The sequence below is a fragment of the Notamacropus eugenii genome, chromosome 2 (assembly GCF_028372415.1).
Source record: "Notamacropus eugenii isolate mMacEug1 chromosome 2, mMacEug1.pri_v2, whole genome shotgun sequence".
NCBI lineage: Eukaryota > Metazoa > Chordata > Mammalia > Diprotodontia > Macropodidae > Notamacropus > Notamacropus eugenii.
The window spans coordinates 367,048,443-367,072,170 of NC_092873.1; the positions used below are offsets into that span (position 1 = coordinate 367,048,443).

Below are 23,728 nucleotides of genomic sequence, written 5' to 3' on the forward strand. Positions count from 1 at the left end.
CCCCTCTGAGGGTTGGCCCTTAATGTGCAGAGTGAGTTTAGGGAGCTGCCTCCTTCCTCTTCAAATCAGGTAAACTAGTTTCCAGCCCCTCCCGGCCAGTATCAGGTGTAATAAGGAGGGGAACACAAGTTGGAGGCCGTTCTTTCCCAGTTCCCTTGGAGTGGTCCCTTCTGTATAGTAAGGCTTGATAGACTAGTTGTTGGCAGTCAGTGTGTTGGGGACCCTGGCTTTTTGTCATTGAGCTCTGAATTGGAGAGCCCTTTTTTCCTTTTTTTCACTGGTTGTTCTCACGTGCATACGAAGCAGCCTGATTACCTATTACAAATTGTGACAGACACATGTTTCATAGTGAGTGTTTACATTTCATGCCTTTCACTAAATTTCTAACATCACATCTTTGCTTGTATTTGTGCTGGCAACTTGATCCTAGGCAAAGGAGAGCATGGAAAATAACTCTGATAGACTCGGGGTTGACTTTAAAAACTACCTCAAAGGGGTTAATTTACTCAAGGTCACACAGCTGGTTAATTGTAGTCCAAATCTGCAGGCTTTCGCTACTAAAGCGACTGTCTAGATTGGACTTTTGCTCCCAAACTAATGGCTTGTTTATTTAACTTACCTCATAGGAGGCCCTTTTTTAATGAACCATAGATTTAGAGTTGGAAGAAGCCTTTAAAGGTCATTAAGTCCAATCCCTTCATTTTACAGATGAGGAAACTGAGGTCCAGAGAAATTAAATGACTTGCCCAAGGTCACTAGCTCGCTGGATCAGAATTCAAACTCAGGTCTTCCTGACTCTTAAGTCTGGCATTCTACTCACTCTGCCACAGCTCTATATTTTCATTTTATGAACGTTTCCCTAGCACCTGCTATATTTGCCTTTTCTCATCTTTAAAGCTAATACCTTCTCTCTGTTCATTATTCTCTATTTATCCTGTCTGTAGCTTGTTTGTATACAACATAGTTGTATCCCGTGTCCTCCATTAAACTGTGAGCTCTTTGAGAGCAGGGTCTGTCTTTTGCCTTCCGTTGTATTCTCAGTATTGGGACACAGTGCTGCATATATTGTAGCTGATTAATGAATGCTTGTTGGATGACTGCCCGTGCTGCCTACACCTGACCATGGACAAGGATCTTTTCCTTTATTGTTGAAGGACATTCACTAAATATGACTGTGGAGACTTGAAATGAGTTAGGAAGAGTCCCAGATACCCAGATGTTGTCCAGAAGGAGCCATTCCCAAACTTAATCCTCGACTAAGCCTTTCTTTAAACTCAGCTCACGCTATGCCAGTGATGCATGGCAGGCTCTTTCTTGGAGGGGAACATCAAAAAATGATCCTTAGAGGACTTGGAGACTGGTTCATAGGTTATATTCCCCTTCTTAGGGGTGGAAGGTAGGGTGGGGGAAATGCCAATATGAGAGGTAGATTTAGAATTGATTTAGAGCTAGAAGGAACTTTAGATATTCTCTAGCTCATTCCCTTCTCCCCCACCATTTTATTAGATAGAGTAACAGACTTCCAGAGAGGCTGAGTGGTTGATAGGTACATAGTCCTAGAAGCAAGATTTGAATTTAGGTCCTCTGATCCTAAATTGAACATTCTTTCCACTTTGTCATACTTTACTGCCCCTCTCATCCCCCATGAATATAATGTATAGCAACTTGATAGAGTAAGGGACAGGCTGGCAGAAGAGGTAAAGGAATGAGGCCAGGATTTTAACTTTGCAGAGTTTCTTAAACTTTTTCTGATGTGTCATGGAACCCTTCAGAAGTCTGGTGAAGTCTGTGGAGCCCTCCTCAGAAAGATGTATGTAAATGAAAGCTATGTAGAATGACAGAGAAAACCAATTAATTTGAAATATAATCATGAAAATATTTTTTGAAAAAAAGTTCATGGGCCCCAAGACAGAAACCCCTGATTTAAAGGTAAATAATATTTTTACATCTACCCAATAGCCCTGTATGTCCTCTTCCAAAACCAGACAATTCAAAAGGAAATATAGCTTATTTTGAGCCCTGTGGTTGCCAGGGAAGGACTTCCCGCTAAATAGATTGTCTCTAGGGAGGTCAGCTTATTATTACTGCAAAGATAAAGAGAGCTACTAATCAATTTAGAATACAAGAAATAAACGGGAGCCTGGTTTGTCTGCTTGTTGAGGACACCTACAATATAATATGGAATTACACTCAGATGTATCTGTGATCTTGTTCGTAGGAGGGTTCTCTCCAGAAGGGCAGGTCACCCATGCCCATCCATCTAGAATGGGCCTCTTATCATCCATGCCTTCCCATGAGATTGATACAAGGCTTCCACCTAATGTGTTGAGGTCTGCCCTTCCTTTCTCTTGACATCAGGTGGATATCTGTGGAGCACATGGACCTCTCTGACTGCATGATCAGCGCAGTTTCTTTCTTGTTCCCACATTTCTTGGGTGCTATCCTTGATTCTACTTTTCCTTTGCAGTGCCTTATTTGTGAGTAGCTGCCTGTTCATGACCATCATGTGCCTCTCTGTTACCCTTAGGGTAAACTTAAACTGAAGTTCTTTTGGGTGGCTGGGAGTTAAAGAACATAGAAATGGTGGCTGTATTTTCTAACCCAGACCTTGGAGAATATGATGTGGTATTCATTTTGCAAAAGATAGTCATTTTGCGAAGGATATTCCTTTTGCAAAGCTTTGTTAAAAGTAGACTTTTCTTGAAATTTGGAGTGTCACACTACAATCAGAACGTGTAGTTGTCCTATCCACCCTGTAAGACACTTTCAGTGATTTGAAATTTTTTTAGAGTGGGATGAAGGTTCTATAAAATTTGAAGAACTTTCCCAGCACAAAGCTGAATGGAGTCACTGCATAAATCTAATTAGCTTCTATGACTTGGGAGTCTGGCTTCCTTGATACCCCAGGAGCCTGATTGGAGAAGGAGATAGTGGAAAGAAATTTGATTTTGGAGTCAGAGGACTTGGGGTCAAATCCTTGCTCTACCACTTACTGTGTAACCTTAGGCAAGTTGTTCACCTCCCTGGGATTCATTCTAATCATCAACAAAGTGATGGGATTAGGGGCTGGGCTCTATGACCGCCAAGGTCCCTTCTAGATCTAAATATTAAGTGTGTGTTTGTGTGTGTGTGTTCGTCCTTTGTTGCCAAAGAAGACCATGCCATCAGAGAAATGATGACGTGACTTGCACTTGACTTTGTTTTGAGTGAGGGAGGGCTGTGCAGGTCACCAGCCTCACTTCTCCTCCAGAGCCATCTGAGTTCATCAGGATGACTGGAGATGACCCAGGATGAGGCAGTTGGGGTTAAGTGACTTGCCCAAGGTCACACAGCTAGTGAGTGTCAAGTGTCTGAGGTGAGATTTAAACTCAGGTCCTCCTGACTGCTGCACTGGTGCTCTATCCACTGCACCCCCTAGAATTCTAAGGAGAGGTTTAGAGAATTACAAGGATCTCCAAGGCTGAGTAGGAAGCCTTCTGCCTAGTCATAGGCATCTTCCCTTAAATGAGTTCTTGAGTTTCAGCCTTACTCTGAGATATTTGAAGTACATAATGACCATCAAAGATCAGTAAATTAATAGGATGGCAGTGCTAAGAAGACACTTTGGAAGGTCATCTTGACCAGTCCCCTTGTTTTGTTTTTTAATTTATTTTTTGTTTTCTTTTGGGAGGGGGTAGAAGCAAGACAATCAGGGTTCAGTGATTTGCCCAAGGTCACATAGTAACTGTCAAGTATCTAAGCCTGGATTTGAACTCAGGTCCTTCTGACTCCAGGGCTGGTGTTGTATTTACCACACTACCTACCTGTTTCCAGTCCCTTGTTTTAGAGGAGATAAAAGTGAAACACAGTTTGGATGACTAGTCCAAGGTCACATATCTAATTAGTGGCAACTCATGGCAACTAAAGTGGCAGAACTAGAATCAGTCAGCTATCAAGTACTTATTACGTGCCTACTGTAGGTCAGATGCTCAGACTTCAAGTACAAAGAATGGGATAATGCCATCTCCAGGGGAGCTCAGATCTCCTGATTGCCAGGCCCCCCCATATTCTTTCGACTTTATCAACTGCCTAGATTGAACCTGAGTGCTGCTACTTGTGCTCCCAAACTAATATTTTGTTTATTTAACTAATGAGGGATATACCCAAAGCTGGGGCTCAGGGAAATAATTAGCTACAGAGAAAAAGTAGTAAAGGAAAGCATAATTTATTACCTTGCTACAGCCATAAGTCAATAAATTATCAGTTTGTGTCAACATGGGCACAATTGACTTGGCTTGCCGGTCATTGATAAACATTAATCAACCAGCTAATGGGATATGAGCTGCAAAATTCCTTTTAAAATTCATGCATAACAGGAAGCATCCAGTTTTCAGCACTCTTCTTTGAAATTAACACGTCCAGTCCTGTGACAGAAGGGAAAGCCAGCTTTGGGGAGAACTGATGTCGTTCCAGCTTTCTTTGTGCCCCTTTGATCCACCTTTTTTTTCCTCCCAGATCCTCCCCAGCCCTTCCTGGAAATCTCTGTCATCAGGACCCTTTTAAGAAGAAGAGGCAAAGAATGCCTTTTGTCCTCATCTCCCCTCTCAGTCTTAATTCCCTGCAGAACCCATTTCTAATTCAGACCAGAGAAAACACTAGCACACATGTTTTGGGGCTTTGGCTTTTTTGTTTTTTTCTTTTTTGAAAGCGAGTCTCACATAATTAATTAGCAAATGTGGCTTGCAGAAGGAGGAAGGCCTGCAAGACCTCGTTTGCATCTCTGAGAACCAGAATCTGCCTGCTTGGCTGGACTCCTTCTTGAAAGTTATGATGCAGATGTACAGTGTTTGCAGAGAAGGCATAGTGGGAGCTTGGGCAATTGCAGATTTCATCTCCCAGAGAGCATGGGTAAGGTTCTAGGGGCCCAGAGGAGGCCACCCTACCTGTCTTCTCTCGGATGTAGAGGGGTGGGGGTTGTGTATTTGTATTACATTGAATCAGGTTGTTCTTAGAACTCCCTGAAAGGTTTGGCTGAAATACAAAGGCATGGAGTACTGGACGTGGGGTAAAAAAGACTGGAATTCATATCCCATCTCAGATACTTGATAGTCTGCCTCAGTTTTCTTAACTGTAAAATGGGGCTAATAATAGCACCTGCCTCCCAGAATTGTTATGAAGATCAAATAAGATAATGTTTTTAGTGCCTGGTACAGAGTAGGTCAATCAATTTTGTTTCCTCCCTTTCTTGCTAGCTGTGTGACCCTGGGCAAGTGATTTAACCTTTCTGAACCTTAGTTTCCTCATCTGTAAAATGGGGATAGCAACAATCTTTACCTCCTATGGTTGTTGTGAAGATCAAATGTGCAAATGTTCGTCAAATCGTAAAGCACTCTATACATGCCAGATCTTATTACAGAACATTATTGTCGCAAGGATTATTTCTCCTGTCTAGCTCCTCCTCTCAACTCTTGGCTTCCCTGTCTTCTGTCAAGGCTCATTTTAAAATCCCACCTTCAAGGAAGAGGCCTTTCCTGGTCCCTCTCACCACCACCCCACCCCACCCCACCACCATTACTTCCTATGAAATCACCTTTTGATTGCGTTGTATATATGTCTTGTTACTACATAGCTTTTTGCATATTGTCTTTTCCATTAGAATGTGATCTCCTTTTGGGTAGCAATGGCATTTTGTATTTCCAGAGCTTAGACAATGCTAGGTACTCAGTAAGGGCTTAACACTTAGAAGGACTAGGTATCTATTGATGCAAATTTTAAAAGTTTACTATAAGTTCTCTTCTCTGTGCAGATGCACTTTAAATACAAAAATTCCAAGCAGATATTAGAATTTTACTTTGAAATAAAAATTCTTATCCTACTATATCTCTCTTTCTTTGCATATGAATTTTAAAAATTACCCTCTCTCAACTGATGCAGCTTGATCCTGTCAGGTGTTCTTAAATTCCACTCCTTCTATGATTAAATGCTTGTTGATTGACTAATTAAGGATTTCCTGGAGGAGGATTAAATGGTTAGTGTGTGTTCACTACAATAACAGCATTTATAGAACACTTTACATGTTACCTGATTTCATCCTCATAACTATCCTCTGCTCTTATCTCCATTTTACAGATGAGAAAACTGAGACAGTGAGAGAGGTTAAGTGATTTTACCTACCAAGCCCAGCCCTCTACCCACTGCTGCACCTACCTCCTGTGTGCTGAACCTTACTATTAACTAATGTATAGCTTTTAATGGGCAGATTAGGTTTGGGTGTGCATTCAAACACATTTATTTCATTTGCTCTAATGTCAAGAAACACAAAATCAAAACCTGGAACACGTTCTGTAAGTGAGAAGGCAGGAACTTCTTTCTCACAGCACCCTTGCCTATGAGAAAGCACTGTCCTCAGCTAGATAGGACCGCCAGGGCACAGTTCTTCCCTTTTGTCCCCAAGGAAGCAAAGGAGACTTAAAACTGAATGAGGAACTGAAAGGTCATCTGGAGGCCTTGGCTTTGTCGACTGCCCGTTTCTGAGTCCTTCCCACCCTGAATCAGCCATATGCAGAGTTTCACAGGCCAAGTAGAAACCTGTGGGCTTCCTGCTTCTGCACAGAACACGTTTTCGTGAAATCTGAATGAGTCTTTCTGTTTTCCTACACCTTGGCAGTGACAAGCAGTTGGAGTAAGGCAAGTTCAGCTGTCCCTGACTCCCACTATTGATGTTTTTAATTTAAAAGCAGCAGTTGTAAAGTTCAGATTAAACTATGAAGCCATAACCAAAAACTCCCAGGATATGACACTTTTTTTCCTAAGCCTTCCCTTACTATGAAGAAATATAGGATAAATTCCATTAAAACATTTTCTGACATTATTACTATAGTGTGGGGTGGAGGGAGGGGTCAGTCCTGGAAGTCTAGGTTCTGTTTTCAGCAGGAAATCCATTGACTCCATTAGTAAGATAACATTATCTGGTCTAGGGGATTCTTTTGTGTATAATAGACCCCCTTGGCAGTCCATAAAAACATATGGACCTTCTCAGAATCATATTTTTAAGTTCCTAAAATAAAATATATTGGATTATATAAAAGTAACCCATTCTATTGACAGACACTCATCATATTTTTTTCTTTTTTAAAAATATTTTTAAACATTTTTTTCTTTTTAAATTTTGAGTCCCAAATTTTCTCCCTCCCTCCCATACCCTCCTATATCCATTAAGAAGGCAAGCAATATATCAGTTATACATGTCAAATCATGCAGAACACATTTCCATATTAGACATATTTTTTTTAAAAAGCAAGAAAAATAAACACAGTGAGGAAATTATACTTCAGTTTACACTCAAGAGTTCATCAGTTCTCTCTTTCTGGAAATGGATAACATTTTTTCATCATGAATCCTTTGGAATTATCCTGGATCATTGTATGGAGCAGGGTAACTAAGTCTTTCACAGTTGATTATCACTAGGACATTGCTATTACTATGACCTCCTAGTTCTTCTCACTTCACTTTGCATCAGTCCGTATAATTGTTGCTCTGTCTTTTCTGAAACCACCTTCCTCATCATTTCTTTCAGCAAAATAGTATTCCATTGCAGTCACATGTCACAATTCCCTGGCTATTCCCCAATGAATGAGCATCCCCTCAATTTCCAATTCTTTGCCAGCATAAAAAGAGCTGCTATAAATGTTTTTGTACATAGAGGTCCTTTTTCTTTTATTTCTTTTGGATACAGACCCAGTAGTGGTATTGCTGAGTCTGAGGGTATGTACAGTTTTATAGCCCTTTGGGGGTAGTTCTAAATTGTTCCCCAGAATGGTTGAACCTGTACACTACTAGTATACCTATTTTTCCTTATCCCCTCCAGCATTTGGCATTTCTGATAGATGTGAAGTGGTACCTTAAGAGTTGTTTTAATTTGCATTTCTCTAACCAGTAGTGATTTAGAGCATTTTTTTCATAACTAATTTTTCTGAAAACTGTCTGTTCTTACCCAAATTTTGATGAGAGTAAGGTTCAAGCGTTGCCTTCTATCCCCTTTCTTATTTTCCTCTCCACTGTAAAAGTTCTCCCTTGTGCTCCTCTTTTATGTGAGAAAATTTTCTCCATTCTGTCCCTCCTTCTCTCAAACGTATCCCTCTTTCTCACCCCTTCATTTTTTGGGAGATCATTACAACATAATGGGCTCACATCCATGCCCTTCTAACTACCCTAATAATGATTGAAGTTCTTAGGAGTTCTATGTATCATCTTCTCATATAGGAATGTAAACAGTTTTTAGCTTTAATGACTACTGTTTGATGTTTACCATGTAATTCTTGTCTTAACTCATGTGTCAGAATGTCAGATTTTCTATTCAGCTGTGGTCTTTTCATTAAAGACCAGAAAGTCCAAAGATTGTGTTCATTCTTCATTTTCAAAGAAGACCATGACATCAGAGAAATGATGACATGACTTGCACTTCACTGGTTTTGAGTGGGGAAGGGCTGTTCAAGGTTAAAGCCCTCTATTTCATTAAATATCCATTTTTTTTTCTCCTGAAGGACATATCAGTTTTGCTGGGTAGGTTATTTTTAGTTGTAATTTCAGCTCTTTGCTTTCCAGAATATCATATTCTCAGTCCTCTATTCCTTTAACATGGAAGCTGCTAAATCTTGTGCGATCCTGAGAAGGATTGCACAATATTTAATTGTTTCTTTCTGTCTGTTTGAATTATTTTCTCTTTAACCTGGGAGCTCTACAATTTGGCTATAATGGCCCTGGGAGTTTTCATATTGGTATCTGTTTCAACAGGTAATTGGTGGATTCTTTCAATTTCTGCTTTACCCTCTGCATGTAAGGTATCAGGGCAGTTTTCCTTGATAACTTTTTGAAATATGATGTCTAGGCTTTTTCTTTGGTTATGACTTTTAGGTAGTCCAATAATTCTTAAATTATCTCTCCTCAATCTATTTTCCAGGAGAATTGTTTTTCTGATAAAATATTTCACATTTTCTTCTATTCTTTCATTCTTTTGACTTTATTTTATTATTTCTTTTTTTAAATTTTATTTTATTATTATTATTTTTTAATGTTTAACAATCACTGCCATAAAATTAAGATTTTATCCCCCCCACACCTACCCCTCACTACCCCCCTCCCTCCCCACGACCACATACAATTCTGTATAGGTTCTACATATACTTTCCTATTGAGTACATTTTCACTATAGTCATGCTATGTAGTTGAACTAAAATAAATGGAAGAAATCATATAACAGATCAAAACATGATACATAAAGACACATACACACACAAACATGATCTGCTACATTCTGTGAATGACTTCCATATTTCTTTCTCTGAGTGTGGAAGGCATTTTGCCTTAGAAAACCACCACTGGGATTTTTTTTTTTTAATAAGTTCTTGTGTTATTACAAAATTCCAAGTCTACCAGAAAAAACTCTCGCACACCGTGATCGTTGCTGTGCACAAAGTTCTCCTGGTTCTGCTCCTTTCACTCAGCATCAGATCATATAAGTCCTTCCAGGCCTCTCTGAAGTCTTCTTGTTCATCATTTCTTATGGCACAATACTACTCCATTACATTCATATACCATAATTTATTCAGCCATTCCCCAATTGATGGACATCCCCTTGACTTCCAGTTTTTGGCAACTACAAAGAGTGCTGCTATAAATATTTTTGTACATGTGGGACCCTTTCCCATTTTTATGATCTCTTGGGGATACAGTCCTAGTAGCGATATTGCTGGGTCAAAGGGTATGCACATTTTTGTAGCCCTTTGGGCATAGTTCCAAATTGCTCTCTAGAATGGTTGGATGAGCTCGCAGCTCCACCAACAATGAATTAGTGTTCCAACTCTCCTTGTTTTATTATTTCTTGATGTATCAAGGAGTCATTACTTCTGTTTGCCCAGTTCTAATTTTTAAGGAATTATTTTTTTTAGTGAGATTTTGCAAGTTTTTTTTCATTTGGCCAGTTCTGTTTTTGAAGGAGTTCTTTTCTTAAGTGAATTTTTGTACCTTCTTTTCCATTTAGCTTATTCTGGGTTTTAAAGGGTTCTTCAGTGAATTTTTATTTCTCTTTTACCATTAGGCCAATTCTTTTTTTAAGGTGTTGTTTTCTTCAGTTTTTTTGTGCCTCTTTTGTTACTAATTTTTATTTATTATAATAATAAATAATTATATGTTATATAATTATAAGTAATAATAATACTTATTATTAATTCTCTTTTCATAATTTTGTATCACTCATTTCTTTCCCTGATTTCTCCTCTGCCACTCATCTCTTCCTTTAATTTGTCTAGGATTTCTTGTTGAACTTGGGTCCAAATTAGCAATTTTTTGTTGTTGTCTTCTGAATTTAGGACTTGGTCTTTCCTGCCTTAGTAGTAGTTCTTTATGGTCAAATTATTTTTTTGTTATTTGCTCATTTTCCCAGTCTTTTTATAGTTTGACTGGGTGGGAAGGCACTGCCCCAAGCATTAGGCTTTTCCATGCTGCTCTTTTCAGAACTAGTTCTGGGGGTCTAGAAGTTTTAGGTGCTTCCAATGTGATGTGATATGGGGAGAGATGTGGTCACTGCTCTCCACACTATTTTTTAAAACATTCACAGATCCTAAGGTTATAAATTTTTGTTTATATTATGGACTAAGAGTCAGAATAAGTCTGTTTTTCAGTCCTGAGTTTAACATTTACTAGTAGTTTGAGCCTAGATGAGTCACTCTCTGAATCTCAGTTTACTCTTCCATGAAATTAAGATAATACTGGCACTGTTTAGCTCAGGGGAAGGAAATAGCCATTTATTAAGTGCCAGGTACTATGCTAAGAATTTCAAAAATATTATCTCATTTTATCTTTACAACAATCCTGGGAGGTAGATACTATTATCAGCCCCATTTTACATGAGAAAACTGAGGCAGACACGTTAAGTGACTCACTCAGGGTCTTTCAGCTAGTAAGTTTCTGATGCCAGATTTGAAGTTGGGTCTTCTTGAAGCCAGGTCCAGCCTTCTATGCACTGGTGACCCTAGCTGCCCCATGGGATTGTTGGTGAAGATTTATGCATCTTAAATCTCTGTACACACACAGGTAACTAGACCTTCTATGTGAAGTTTAGCAGGTCAACTTCCCTCCATGAACTCTAGTGTTACAATCATTAAAATGATTAAAATTTTACTAGTCTTGCTTTCTTCAAGAATATTGTAGGACAGGTAAAATAACAGATTGCTGAGCACCAAAGAAACAAAAGGTATGATTATTATAAATCTTGCTTCCTCCTACAAAAGTGGGCTAGCCACTACCTTTGGGGGCTCTTTGAGGTATTCCTGTTTCAAAATTCCTCCTATGTCATTGCAGGTCAGATATTATCCACAAACCGCAACACACCGAGTCCTATTGACCCTGAGACCATCCAGGTCCCCGTGGGTTATGAACCAGACCCAGCTGACTTGGCTCTGTCCAGCATCCCTGGCCAGGAAATGTTTGACCCTCGAAAACGCAAGTTCTCTGAGGAGGAGCTCAAACCACAACCCATGATTAAGAAAGCTCGTAAAGTCTTCATCCCTGAAGATCTGAAGGTAAATTGGAACTGGTAACTAGGCTGGAGGAAGAAAAATTCAAAGGACTACTTGAGGAAGGTGTATTAGAGCTGGGAAGCATGGGGTTTTGGTTGTTTTTCTTTTGGAAAGAGGGCATATTACTTCATTTCATTGTGTTTCAGTTTCTCCCATTCCTGACCACCCCCTGGTTCCTTTGTATTTCACAGACACAAAAAAATTAGGAGAATCAGCAATATTTTTAAAGAGTTTTGAAGCCTTAGCAGAAAGATAATATAGTCAACTCTTTGTTATCTACTATATAGTATACACTTTATATTTTATCCTGGAGGAATGCTTAATCCCAGGTTGGTTTACCTGTGCTTTGCTGAATGAAAATAGAATAAGGAAGCACATCTGTTTCTGGAATACATATATACATATATATATTTTACATTATAAAGGCAAATAAAAGTGACTTTTCCAATTATCTAGTATTTGGAATCAGACATTCTTGCCTACATTTGGGTTGCTCTAAGACACTTGACTACAAATTCAAAGTAATGATATTAAGCAATTAAATTAATGTTTATTGGTGGGCTGGTCATGGAATGAGAGCAAGAGATAACTGGCTTCAGGGTCAGACAGTCTGGAGGAGTGCTTTTACCATGTTAAGTGGACATCCCTTGGAGAATTTATGGAAGCATATAGACAAGAGTTACATAGAATGAACAGGCATAGATGGGATGTAATATGCTGTATCGTGGGAAAGAATCACTACGGCAGTGGGATCTCAGATCCACTGATGTATGTAGATATAGCTCTCTGCCCCCTCTTCCTCCCTCCTACGCATTCAAACCCAAATATGGTACACAAAGTAGAAAATTCTTTGTTGGAATAAGGGGGGAGGGGATGAAAGCTTTCTGGAACTGATTTATGCTAATGGTTCCACCTTCGATTTCTAGGGGATTTCTGGGGAATGGGGACTAAGGGTGAAATATCAGTATCAGCTTCTATAATAGGCCAGTTTAAATCCTTGGCAGCACCATCAAGTATAAGGCCATGTTGAGTCTTGGTTGCATCATAAATCTCAAGTTGAAAACTAGATTTTGAAGGGAAAGAACGCAGGATCTGCCATCCTTAGGAAAAGATAGAAAAGGTTGAGGTACACAGTGAATATAATCTGAATCCCAGCTCCTTGGGTGAATTGGTTAAAAAGAATCAAGAAATAATGGCTACTTAATACTGGAAACCTGTAGTCATTCATATATTGATAGTTTTTTTTTTCCTAGCAAATATTTACTCACTGTCAGAAGTACGAGTCGTTATGGGTTCTAAGGGAGAAAGAAAGATAAAATGTGATCCCAGCTCTCAAGGAACTTATAGTTTAGTGGGGCTGATATTTGAGATGGTAATAGTATGCCTTCTCCCAATTGATTGCTATTTCTTGATTTATTTCCTTATTACTTAAATTCCATTTATATCTCAAGCCCTGAGCTATTGCACTTAAACTGGGGCGGGGGGGGAAAGGGGGAGGGCATGCATCTAAAAGAGCTTTCCAAGGCATTTGACAGTGTTGCAAAGTGCTGCTGAGTGGGGCTGTCCCAACTCCTGGGGAAAGCCTAAAAAACTTCCCTAGACCCAAGTGACTTGACAGGTAAAGGATGCGATGGTCAAAGATTTCAAGCATTCTTGATGGCAAAATGATTCCTTGTCATGTGTTATGCCCCTTCCCCCACAAAAACAAGTTCCCCTTATAATTTTTTAAAGCTAAAAGTAAGCAATGAAACTGTGTAAATAAAGAAAACTATAAGGACTAAACATATGTGAACAAGAATAAATGTTGTAATTGGATAAAATTTAGAATTAAGTTCATGAATAGATGCATAACTGTTATTATACCTGGTGGGGATTAGGCATAAAAAGTTTATGGAAATGACTAATTATTAATGCTATTACAAAACCTACAAAACTCCACACTTTTAAAGTCATGGAGGGGAGAGGAGGATAGTATTGTAGAATCATTGAATCGTAACCCTTCTGAAGATTTCTTTATTTCTAACTCAAGAGGACCAAAAAAGCCAAATCTTACCATTTTCTGGAAGGTTTCTGACGCTTGAAGCCTGACTGTTCTGGAAATCTCCAGGTTTATTAATGTACCCCTTCCCATCTGGTTCTCAAGGCAGCAGGAGTCAGGACAGGACAACCTCTATAATACCAACTCAAGCTTGGCTTTGGATGAGGTATATTTTGACCCTCTATGGTAAAAAGTAGAATACTCCTTGTTGAGAAATAAAGATGAAATTGGGAACCACAGAAAGGAGAATTTATGGGTCAGTGTTCCCCTAAGCCACTTTCAGAGAATAAATTGGGATAGGAAATTTTTAAGAAGTATTCACATATTTTGATTTATGAGTCCAAACCCAAAATAACTCCCCCATGGTTACAGGACTTACCAGTCTTCTACTAATTATGAATTCATTTGTGTTCAAGAGCAGACCTCATAGGGAAGTAGTAAGAGAGGAGTTTCTCCTCAGCATGAATCAGTTTCATCATATAACTGGAATGTCAGAGCTGGGAAAGAATTTTGGCGATACCATCTAACATACCTGTTTTTGTAGGTGATCAGACTGAGGTACACTAACTGAAATCACAAGAATTGTGATGGGGGTGGGGGATGGTGGCAAACATTTTAGAGGATGGACCCCTAAGGGAGAGGGTGTCATAATAGGGAGCTTGGGCAGCATAACTACTTTACCCCGAGGCTCAGAGAGATGACAGGATAAAGGGGGTACAGAAATGGAAATGAGAAAGGGGCAAAGACTCTTTGACATGTTGCCTAAATCTGGTTCTTTTGCCTTCCCTCCCCTCCTTGAGCCATATTTCTATTCCCACCTTTTCCTTCCCCCAGCTTCCTCTAAGGAAGATAGAGTGAATCATAAAATCATTGTTTCAGAAGTTGGAAGGACCCTCAGAGATCACCCAATCCAAACCCCCCCCTCATTTTATAGATGGAAATTGTGGCCCAGAAAAATGAAGTGACTTATCTAAGGTCCTTCAACTAGAGAGTAGCAGGATAGTTTAATTTAAGGCAGACCTGTTCCAAAGTATTTGTCCATGCTGCTGAACTTCTACCAGTTAAAAAACTAAGAGGATTAATGAGCAAAGGCTCCTGGGAAAGTTAAGAAGTTGGACAGCATTCAGTTAGTTAGCTTGGTTAGGAAAGCAAACTGATTAAACCAGTCTTATGCAGAGAAGGGCATGAGAGCTTTGATGTGAGGGTGGAAGGCACAGAGGTAATTTTGAAGTGTGAGGCACTTTGGGAGAAGGCAGGGCTGGTTGAGGGAAGCCTGAATGTAGTGATTTCCTGGGGGAGGAGGATAGAATGTGCAGGCTCATTAAGGAGGTGGGCAGAGAGGAAAGAACTCTCTATCCTGTGGGCCTGGGGTAGAGATTGCCAATAAGCTATTTGTCCCAGAGCAACAGCTTTCTGACCACCCTCTTTGTCTTCCACCTATGTTGACCATACTGACCATACTTGAGAAATTTTAGCTCAGCTTTCTTTGTGAGCAGATCTCATGGTGAAGTGTATTAGGTGCCTGGGGATAATTGGCAGAAATGGAAGCCGTGGCTAGCTTCTGCGTGCCAAAGAGAAGATATATGTGTATAGGGAGTAGTAGGAAAGGAATAGGCATTTATTAAGCTCCTACTTTTTGCCAAGACTTATTTGCAAATATAATCTCATTTGATACTCAGAAGAACCCTGCAAGGTAGGTGCTATTATCGCCATTTTATAGTTGAGGAAACTGAGGCAAACAGAGGTTAGCTTGACTGGTGTCTAAGGCTGGATTTGAACTCAGGTCTTCCTGTTTCCAGAGCAGCACTCTATTTGTAGTGGCACCAGCTGCCTGAGCAGTGGTTTCTATTGCATGCCCCTCAAAGCTAATTCTATTTCCCCTAAGGCTTTGTGCATGAAAAACAGATCTCAAAGTCCTGGGAGCAGACCTAGGGATAATTTGGGCCCTTCTGACATAATCACATGCATTGACCATGACCCTTCTGGTCCCGGGGGGAGAATAAGAAGATTAGGTCCCTCAGGGCTTCCTGGATGGCATGTGACTGCAGACATCAGCTTTGCCCCTTTCAGTCTGGGATTAAGAGATTTGTTGTTGCAATTTGTTAAAATAAAGAGGGATGGGGCTCAGGTGGCATCATAAATGAATTGCCTAAAGCTGATTTTGAGAAGAGGGGGGACTTAGATGGAAAGTTCTGAAGCAAGATTTATGCAGGGCATTTTTCTAAGAGGATTTTCTTTTATTTTTGTTTGATGGAAGGGAGGATTGCTTCCATATCAACCAGAATTAAGTATCTAAGTATCAACCAGGTTAAATAAGGTCCATAAGAAAGGTCTATCAGGAAACTACAGAATTGTGTGTGTATATATGCATGTGTGTGCATGCACTTCTATGTGTGTACACATACATGTTTGCAAATGTTGGGTGAGAGAGTAAAATAATCCTACTGATATAATTTCAACGAAGAGTGTGTGTTTGTCCTTCATTGCCAAAGAAGACCATGCCATCACAGAAATAATGACATGACCTGCACTTGACTTTGTTTTGAGTGAGGGAGGGCTGTGCAGGTCACCAGCCTCACTTCTCCTCCAGAGCCATCTGAATCCAGTGACCAGATAGTCATCAGGATGACTGGAGATGACCCAGGATGAGGCAGTTGGGGTTAAGTGACTTGCCCAAGGTCACACAGCTAGTGAGTGTCAAGTGTCTGAGGTGAGATTTAAACTCAGGTCCTCCCGACTCCTGCACTAGTGCTCTACCCACTACACCACTTAGCTGCCCTTCAGTGAAGAGTATGGAAAGTTGGACTGTGGACAAGCTGCTGCATCTCCTTGGGTATCAGTTTATCCCATTAGCTGAATATTCCCTGGTCACTCTGTGTCTTGCAGAAACATTAGAGTGATCATCAATACAGCCTACCTTTTTGAGGTCCCTAGTGGAAAGATTATATTGTCAACTGTTACTTATCCATAACATAATATTCACTTTTTAATTTATCAGTGATGTTTAATGCTATACTGAATGTAGATAGAGTTAGAAATACACATGAACACAGATTTAGATATGGAACTATATATAGAATTAGGAATATATACACATACATACATTCATACATTTATTCATGCATATATATATACAGATAGAGGGTGTCATCAGTGTTTTCTCAGAAGCATCGAATGACCTGTATTTGTGTGTGTGTGTGTGTGTGTGTGTGTGTGTGTGTGTGTGTGTATGTACCCCATGTGCAGTGTGTAGACCTAGGTGAGAGAAGGAGTGTGGGGGTATTTCCTGTTTTTATGAAACACCTCCTTCATTACCCTTCTGACATTTTCTTTAGTTAAGAGAGAGAGAAGAGAGGAAAGAGAGTAAGGAGAAGGAGAGAGAAAGGGAGGGAGAGAAGAGAAGACAGAGGAAAAAAGAGGGAGGGGGCAGGGAAAGGGAGAGAGAAAGTGTATTAAAAATACATGCATAAATATATAAATGTATGTATACATAAATAAATATACACATACTAGTATATCAAAATCTATACATATATCTGTATCTCTATAGCTATATCTCTGTGTGTATACACATATACATGTATATGTACATATATCTACATATATATGTGTATGTGTGTATATATATGTGTATGTGTGTGTGTATGAGATAGACAGCCAACATGGCTTAGTTGACAGAGAGTTGACCTTAGAAACATGAAGACTTGGGTTCGAGTCCTGCTTGTGACACATTTTGGTGATCCTGGGCAAGTATTTTAACCCTTTAGTTAACTCTCCGAGACTATAAGTTTTATAAAGGTTGCTGATATGCAGTGATAGAGGAAATTTCTTTTATAGAGAGTTCCCTAGATTAGTGAAATCACAGGTCTGGTAAAAAAAAATATGTAACACTTTCTTGCTTGGGCTGTGACCCCTTTTTTGATGGGCACATGTTCAGTCCTTTCATGAGTCTCGCTATAGAGGGAAACACAGCCTTCCAGAAGGCTGGTGTCTTGTTCCCCACTAGTTAGGAAGAAAGCTATCGTTAGGTAAGGACAGAGCCCATAACTAGGGTTAACAACCAATGCTTTGGCTTAGGGCACAGACGGGACTTGTGATAAGGCACAATAAATGGCCTGATCGCCACACTCACTCTCACTTAGACACAAGGGCACTCTTGCTGTTTGCTCCCAGGTTTGTGGTACTGTTCTAGGTTCAAAATTTCCTCTTTAGAGCTCTAGGTAATGGTTGGACATAACCTCTGAAGTTCTAAATGTTTCTGACCACACACAGTAACAAGTTAAGAAGAATGACCCCACTGTCCTCAGTCCAAGATGGAATCTGTACCTCAGATGTCCTGGGCATCTTGTAGTTTTACTGAAATCTAATATCTTGTTTCTTTTCTTTCTGTAACTAATGAGCAGGATGACAAGTACTGGGCGAGGCGTAGAAAGAACAACATGGCAGCCAAGCGCTCTCGAGATGCCCGAAGGCTGAAGGAGAATCAGATTGCCATCCGGGCTTCATTCCTGGAGAAAGAGAACTCGGCCCTCCGCCAGGAGGTGGCTGACTTGCGGAAAGAGTTGGGGAAATGCAAAAACATACTTGCCAAGTATGAGGCCAGGCATGGCCCCCTGTAGGATGGCATTTTTGGTGGGTTGGCATTTGAATAGATGGACATATTTCCTGTTTGATAACACCACATCCAAACCAACCTTGCTGTCATCAGCACTTTACTAGAAGCATCAACAAAAACTGACTTACATTTATGTGTATGTGTGTATGTATGTGCGTGTATATGGATGTGTGTAATGTGTGCGTGTGTGTGTACACACGCACATGCGCATTGGATGCACCTAGGTAGGAGAATGAATATGGGTGCATTTCCCATTTTTATGAAATGCCCTCCTTATCCCTCTTTTCTCCCATCTCTGACTTTTCATTTAGTTTAAAAAAAAAAGTGCCACATTTTTACTTGGACTATTATTGATAACAGTGGTGGCTATTCTCTCTCTCCTTTGTCTCCTGCATCCTGGTCCTCTCACCCCAGTCAGTGCTGCTTCTCCTTAGACCTTGATGACTCTTTTGACCCTTTCCTTGAATTTAGATGGAAAGATCCCAGTTTAAAAAAAAAAGTAGATCTCAGTTTTTAAGAATACAAACTCTTGTTTATGTTTAATCAAACGTTAACATGCTAATAAGGTGCACAGGATAACTTAGTGCTACACTACAGAAATATTAATTTAGAGATTGCTTTTTCCTCATATTTTTAAATTCTGGTGATACTTGTCTACAAATCTCAAGTGTTGTTTAGATTCCTTAGGGCCCCCATATTTACTTATCCATATCTGCTAAGTTTCCTTTTGAGTCTCCAAGCCCCAGCTATATAAGAGCACCATGACTAGGGCACACAGAGTGTTTTTTGCACTGTCTGTACCTAAAGCAATAACCCTGTTGTATGCTAGAGCATGCTGCCTGAGTTTTACTAGTGGATGTAGGATCATTCCCTACCTGAGAGTTTCATTGTCTTAAAAAAAAAAAAGATAAAAGAAAAGTGAAGCATTTTGAGCACGCCCAGAACATCCCCAGATAAGAGAGGCAGAGGAAGATACTGGGTCTATGAGAAAATGGGCAATTCATTAATATCAGAGCCAAATAACAAGTCTCACCCTCATCAGCTTTTGACACCAAAAGGAGTTTAATTTTGTCTCCCCCTCCCCCATACTTCTGGCATTTTTCTCCCCTTGTTCCAGTTGAAGATGACAGATATCCAGACTATAGTTCAGTGGTTTCAGATGTTTTTTCTTTCACTTTTGTAAAATATATATACATATATATTTTTTGTGAACTCTCTCTTGCTGTTTCTAAAAATGATTTTAATTCATTTAGCAAGTTGGGTGTTTTTTAAGCCCTGCCTCTCTTTTTCTTCCCTACCCTGGTGTTGTTTTGAAATTATTCATGAAATAATAACAATTCTGGAATTTCCTTGGTTGCTTTATTGCTGTTTGCTTTAGGATGTAAGTTCTGTTATAAAGTGGACTTCTGAAAAAAAATGAATGTAAAGACACTGGTGTATCTCAGAAGGGGATGATGTTGTCATAAACTGTGGTTAATCCAATCGATCTGAATGTTTACTCTAGACCAAAAGGAGAAATTATTAAAAAAATTGTTTAATGTTTATACAGAGTAATTATAGGAAGGGTTTTTTTTGTACAGTATTTTTCAGATACAAATACTGACCATGTATTTTGAAAGACATATATTATATATAGCAAAGAGAAAAGGAAAAAAATTATTCCATGTTTTAAAATTATATAGCAAAGATATATATTAAAATATATATTCACCATTATTGTACAGAGAAGGAATGCTTTGGGGTTTTTGAAATCTTTATTATTTCAAGCCAGTCACTGACTCATCAGCATGTTTTCTGCTGTAAATGAAAATTTTATGACAGTACTGAAACTTGCCACAATGCTTCGTGCTTGTAAACACATAAGGAACTTTTGTATTTTCTTTTAGGAATTAAAAAGTAAGTCAGTCAATATCACCCAGAAGCACAAAATGGATTTTAGTCAAATATTTATTGAATGATAACAGTATTTTTTAGGAAAAGCATCTGCCACAAAATTTTCATGTTCACTCTAGAATGACATATTGCTGGGATGGGTTTCCTGCTGCAAGTATTTGGAACAGCCCCATTCTGTCTTGCAGACACATGTCTCAAATACGGTGTTGAAATGTGGGGTGAATATCGGTGCTAAGTGTTCGGTCCGTACTTCGCTAGATGTTTCTCCTTTAACAAAGATTGTTCCTTGTTTCACTGGAGTGTATTATGTCAACAGATTGCAATGTTATTGAAAAAAAGAAAGATGGAACATTTTGTTCTAGATTAAATATTTCTTTTATTCAATGAGATTTTCTAATTCTAATTTCCTGCCTCTTGAGTACCCAGTTCTTCAATGATGTCTCTGTGTAGTAGCATCTTTGTGAATGTGGCAGAACTGATAAACAGGTTAGGTTCTTAGCCTCCTACTGGCATCCACTCTGCTCCCAAACAACAGCTCATGGAAGGAGATGGGTAAGGGAGTAGAGTGGACATTCATGTCAACTACCATGTGAAAAGTTGACTTCCCAAAGGTAGAGTAGAATGGGATAGTATATCAGTTCAAACTAAAGTGGTTATGAACTTAGATTTTTTTAGAGGCAGTGGTTAATTGCAGTGGAATTGGTAATTGACATATTCTTAATAATATGGGTACATTTAAATAGCCATAATTAACAGTTGTGAAGTCAGTGACAGAAATTATATCTTGCAAGTGGAAAAGTGTCGGTGGATTGCATTTTGGACCATCCTAACTCATCAAAGTATAAAAAGGCAGCTGAGCAAACAACATTGGTCTTTCTTGGAATGGGCTTATTTGTAAGGAATTAACATCACAGATGTTTTCTGTGGAAAAGGAAAAAAAATAACCCACCACATTCTTTCTTTTGTGTGCTAGGAGAGGTTTTAAGCAGCTACCTCATCTTTACAGTTAAACACTTCTGAGTCTGCACAGGTGCCTTATATCTGTTGCGCTCTCTCTCTCTCTCTCTCTCTCTCTCTCTCTCTCTCTCTCTCTCTCTCTCTCTCTCTCTCTCTCTCTCTCTCTCCCTCTCTCTCTCTCCCTCTCTCTCTCTCCCTCTCTCTCTCTCCCTCTCTCCCTCTCCCTCTCCCTCTCTCTTCCTCTCCTCTCTTTCCTCTCTCCCCCCCCCCCCTTTCCTTTACCTCCACCCTCTCATTTTCTGTCCCACCCCCTCTCCACCTCCCAGTTGAGCTAATCATGCCAGATAGATTAATCATTCTGGTCACTGAAGTGGAAATAATCTCCTGTTCTGATTTGCTGAGATCTAGAGCAATTAGGACAGGGCAGATTTGGTCCAGTCACTCTAAGAACAATGTTGATTGAACGTTATTCCGTTATACAAATCAGGTCACTTTCATCCATCATTATAAGCACCTTCCAGGGGTTAAAAATCTAGGAATTTGAAAAATCGCATCACCCCAAAACAAATCGAGTTGAAACTTGAAGTAGGAGTCTGCAGACTAGAAACTTTGCTGGCAGCTGCCCCTGACAATTCCTTTTGACTAGACTTGCAGAGAAGTCTCAAAAATTTATCAGCCAGACCAAGTTAGCAGCCCACTCTCCCACTAGGGGATGTTTATGGACAACAATAAATTCCTTTGACAAGTAGAAACTCTTCATTCTATTTCTGTGGCTTCTTTTGGCCCATGTGAAAACCACATTTGACCAGATAGAGATAGAGTGACTATGAATGGAGCCAACGGTGCAGAATAATAGACATTCCCTCAAGTAAGAGCTTATATAATGGATCTTGTCAGTCACCCAGGGTTTAGATGGATTAAAATCTACACTGGTAGAGGAAGTACCTGTGCCTCAAAGGCTACAGTGTACTTTAAATAAGAGGGAAAGCATGATTGCTTATTAGAGCAATACCATAGGAGGTGGAGTTTTGCCCTTGTACAGGGAAAACCCAGTATCATAGATGTAGGCTTTTAATCAAGTGATGATGACTGAGTCCAGGCTCTCCAGATGGTACTCACTCTCTTCCCTGAATCTTGGCACCTCCCCTCTATGGCTCCTCCATTCCTACATTTCCATAGGCCTGAGGTCCTAAGTTCTAAGGCCTAAGTTCTCCTCTCTGCATCTGGGAGTGAATTGAAAGTCAACAGAAACAAGCCTTGCTGTAGGCTTGGTGGCTTGTATTTGACTGGTAAGATGAGTGCCCTTTTGTTCTTTTAAATTTCCTCTTTTGTGATACTTAAGGACACTGGGACCTTTCTTTTGAGACCACCAGACCTATCTTTATCCAGTGATCAACCATTGTAATTTTGGGGAACACTGCAAGATTGAATCTGTTAAATAACTTGCGTTCACCTAGGCGATCAGCTGAAATTGTGCATCATGATACAGGATTGCATCATATATGTTGTTCAACCCAAATCTTTGTCTGTTATTCTTAATGTTTAATAAACTTTGAACATTTGTCTTCTCCTCCATGTATCTGTACTTTGGTCTACCAGTGATTAGAACTTACTTCTTTCACTTTGATGATGATTATAACCTATATCTATAGACATCTTTGAGATTTTTCTAAGCATTTTCTTCACCAAGTGAGAGGCAGTTTGAAATAGTGAATAGAGAACTGGCCTCAGGGCCAGAAAGACATGGGTTCTAGTACCACCCCTGACATATAGTGACTGTGTGCCCTTGAGCAAGTCACTTAACCTCTCACTGTTCTAGACAACTCTCATAAGACTGTAACTTACACAGAAAGTGCCAACCTATATCGGTAGAGGGAATTTCCTCACCTGAGAATTCTCTATATCAGTGATCTCATAGGTCCTATCTCTTTCCCTATCCCAGTTCTTCACCAGAGGCCTTTGAGATGGTTAGAGTGATACAAGTAGTCCAATAAGAAAAGTGGTAAATGTGGCATGGTGCTCAAAAATGGGGATAGATGAAATAATCTTTCAAGGTCCTTGCCCTGAATATGAATAGGATTTATATGCAAAGAACCAGCCTTAACTCAGTAGTTCTTTTGCAAAGGCTGTGAACTTGACCTATGTTAGGAAGGGGGTTTGAGGAAATGTTGAATCTTCCCATTCCACAGGGAATCCGATGAAGAAGTCATTATCAACTAAAATCTTAGATGAAGAGTCTGACTCACCTTGACCTTCAGGTGTTCTGGTGGAAACAGGGCTCAGGTGAACACTGAAAAGACAGTGGTTCTGGTGGGAGAAATCTGAGTTAACCACTCAACTCTCCTACTTAATACTTACTGTGTGACTTGACTTCTCAATTTCCTCACTTAATCTCTTCACTTTAGTTGCCTCATCTGTAAAATAAGAGTGTTGGACCAAATGAGTTCTGAGTTCCCTTTTGGGTCCATATCTGTAGTTCTATGACTCTGCTGTTCCTTCCCACACAATCTTAAATGTTTTGCCTGGATATTCTTAGAAGTAGGTGGGCTTAACCTTGGGGATGGTTTTTATAGGCCATAAGCAAGGTATACTTCCAGAAGGTAAAGTATCTGAACATGTGTTTGGTTGATAGTTCCCAATTTAGGTGTCTGAGCATCTGTGTAGGTAGTA

The 23,728-nt window shown here is 39.6% G+C and overlaps 1 protein-coding gene across 5 annotated transcripts in view; it reads left to right on the forward strand.

Moving 5' to 3' along the window:
• HLF (HLF transcription factor, PAR bZIP family member) overlaps positions 1 to 18,990 on the forward strand; it is a 76,805-nt gene extending 57,815 nt beyond the window's left edge. For 3 of the 5 annotated variants that reach the window (XM_072646746.1, XM_072646750.1, XM_072646748.1), the window contains exons 3-4: positions 11,338 to 11,558; positions 17,994 to 18,990. In XM_072646746.1, the coding sequence (XP_072502847.1) occupies positions 11,338 to 11,558; positions 17,994 to 18,212 (440 nt within the window). In that variant the 3' untranslated portion in view covers positions 18,213 to 18,990. The remainder of the gene's footprint in view (positions 1 to 11,337; positions 11,559 to 17,993) is intronic. The other 2 variants (XM_072646747.1, XM_072646749.1) reach the window with 1 other exon arrangement.
• Positions 18,991 to 23,728: the final 4,738 nt, after the last annotated feature.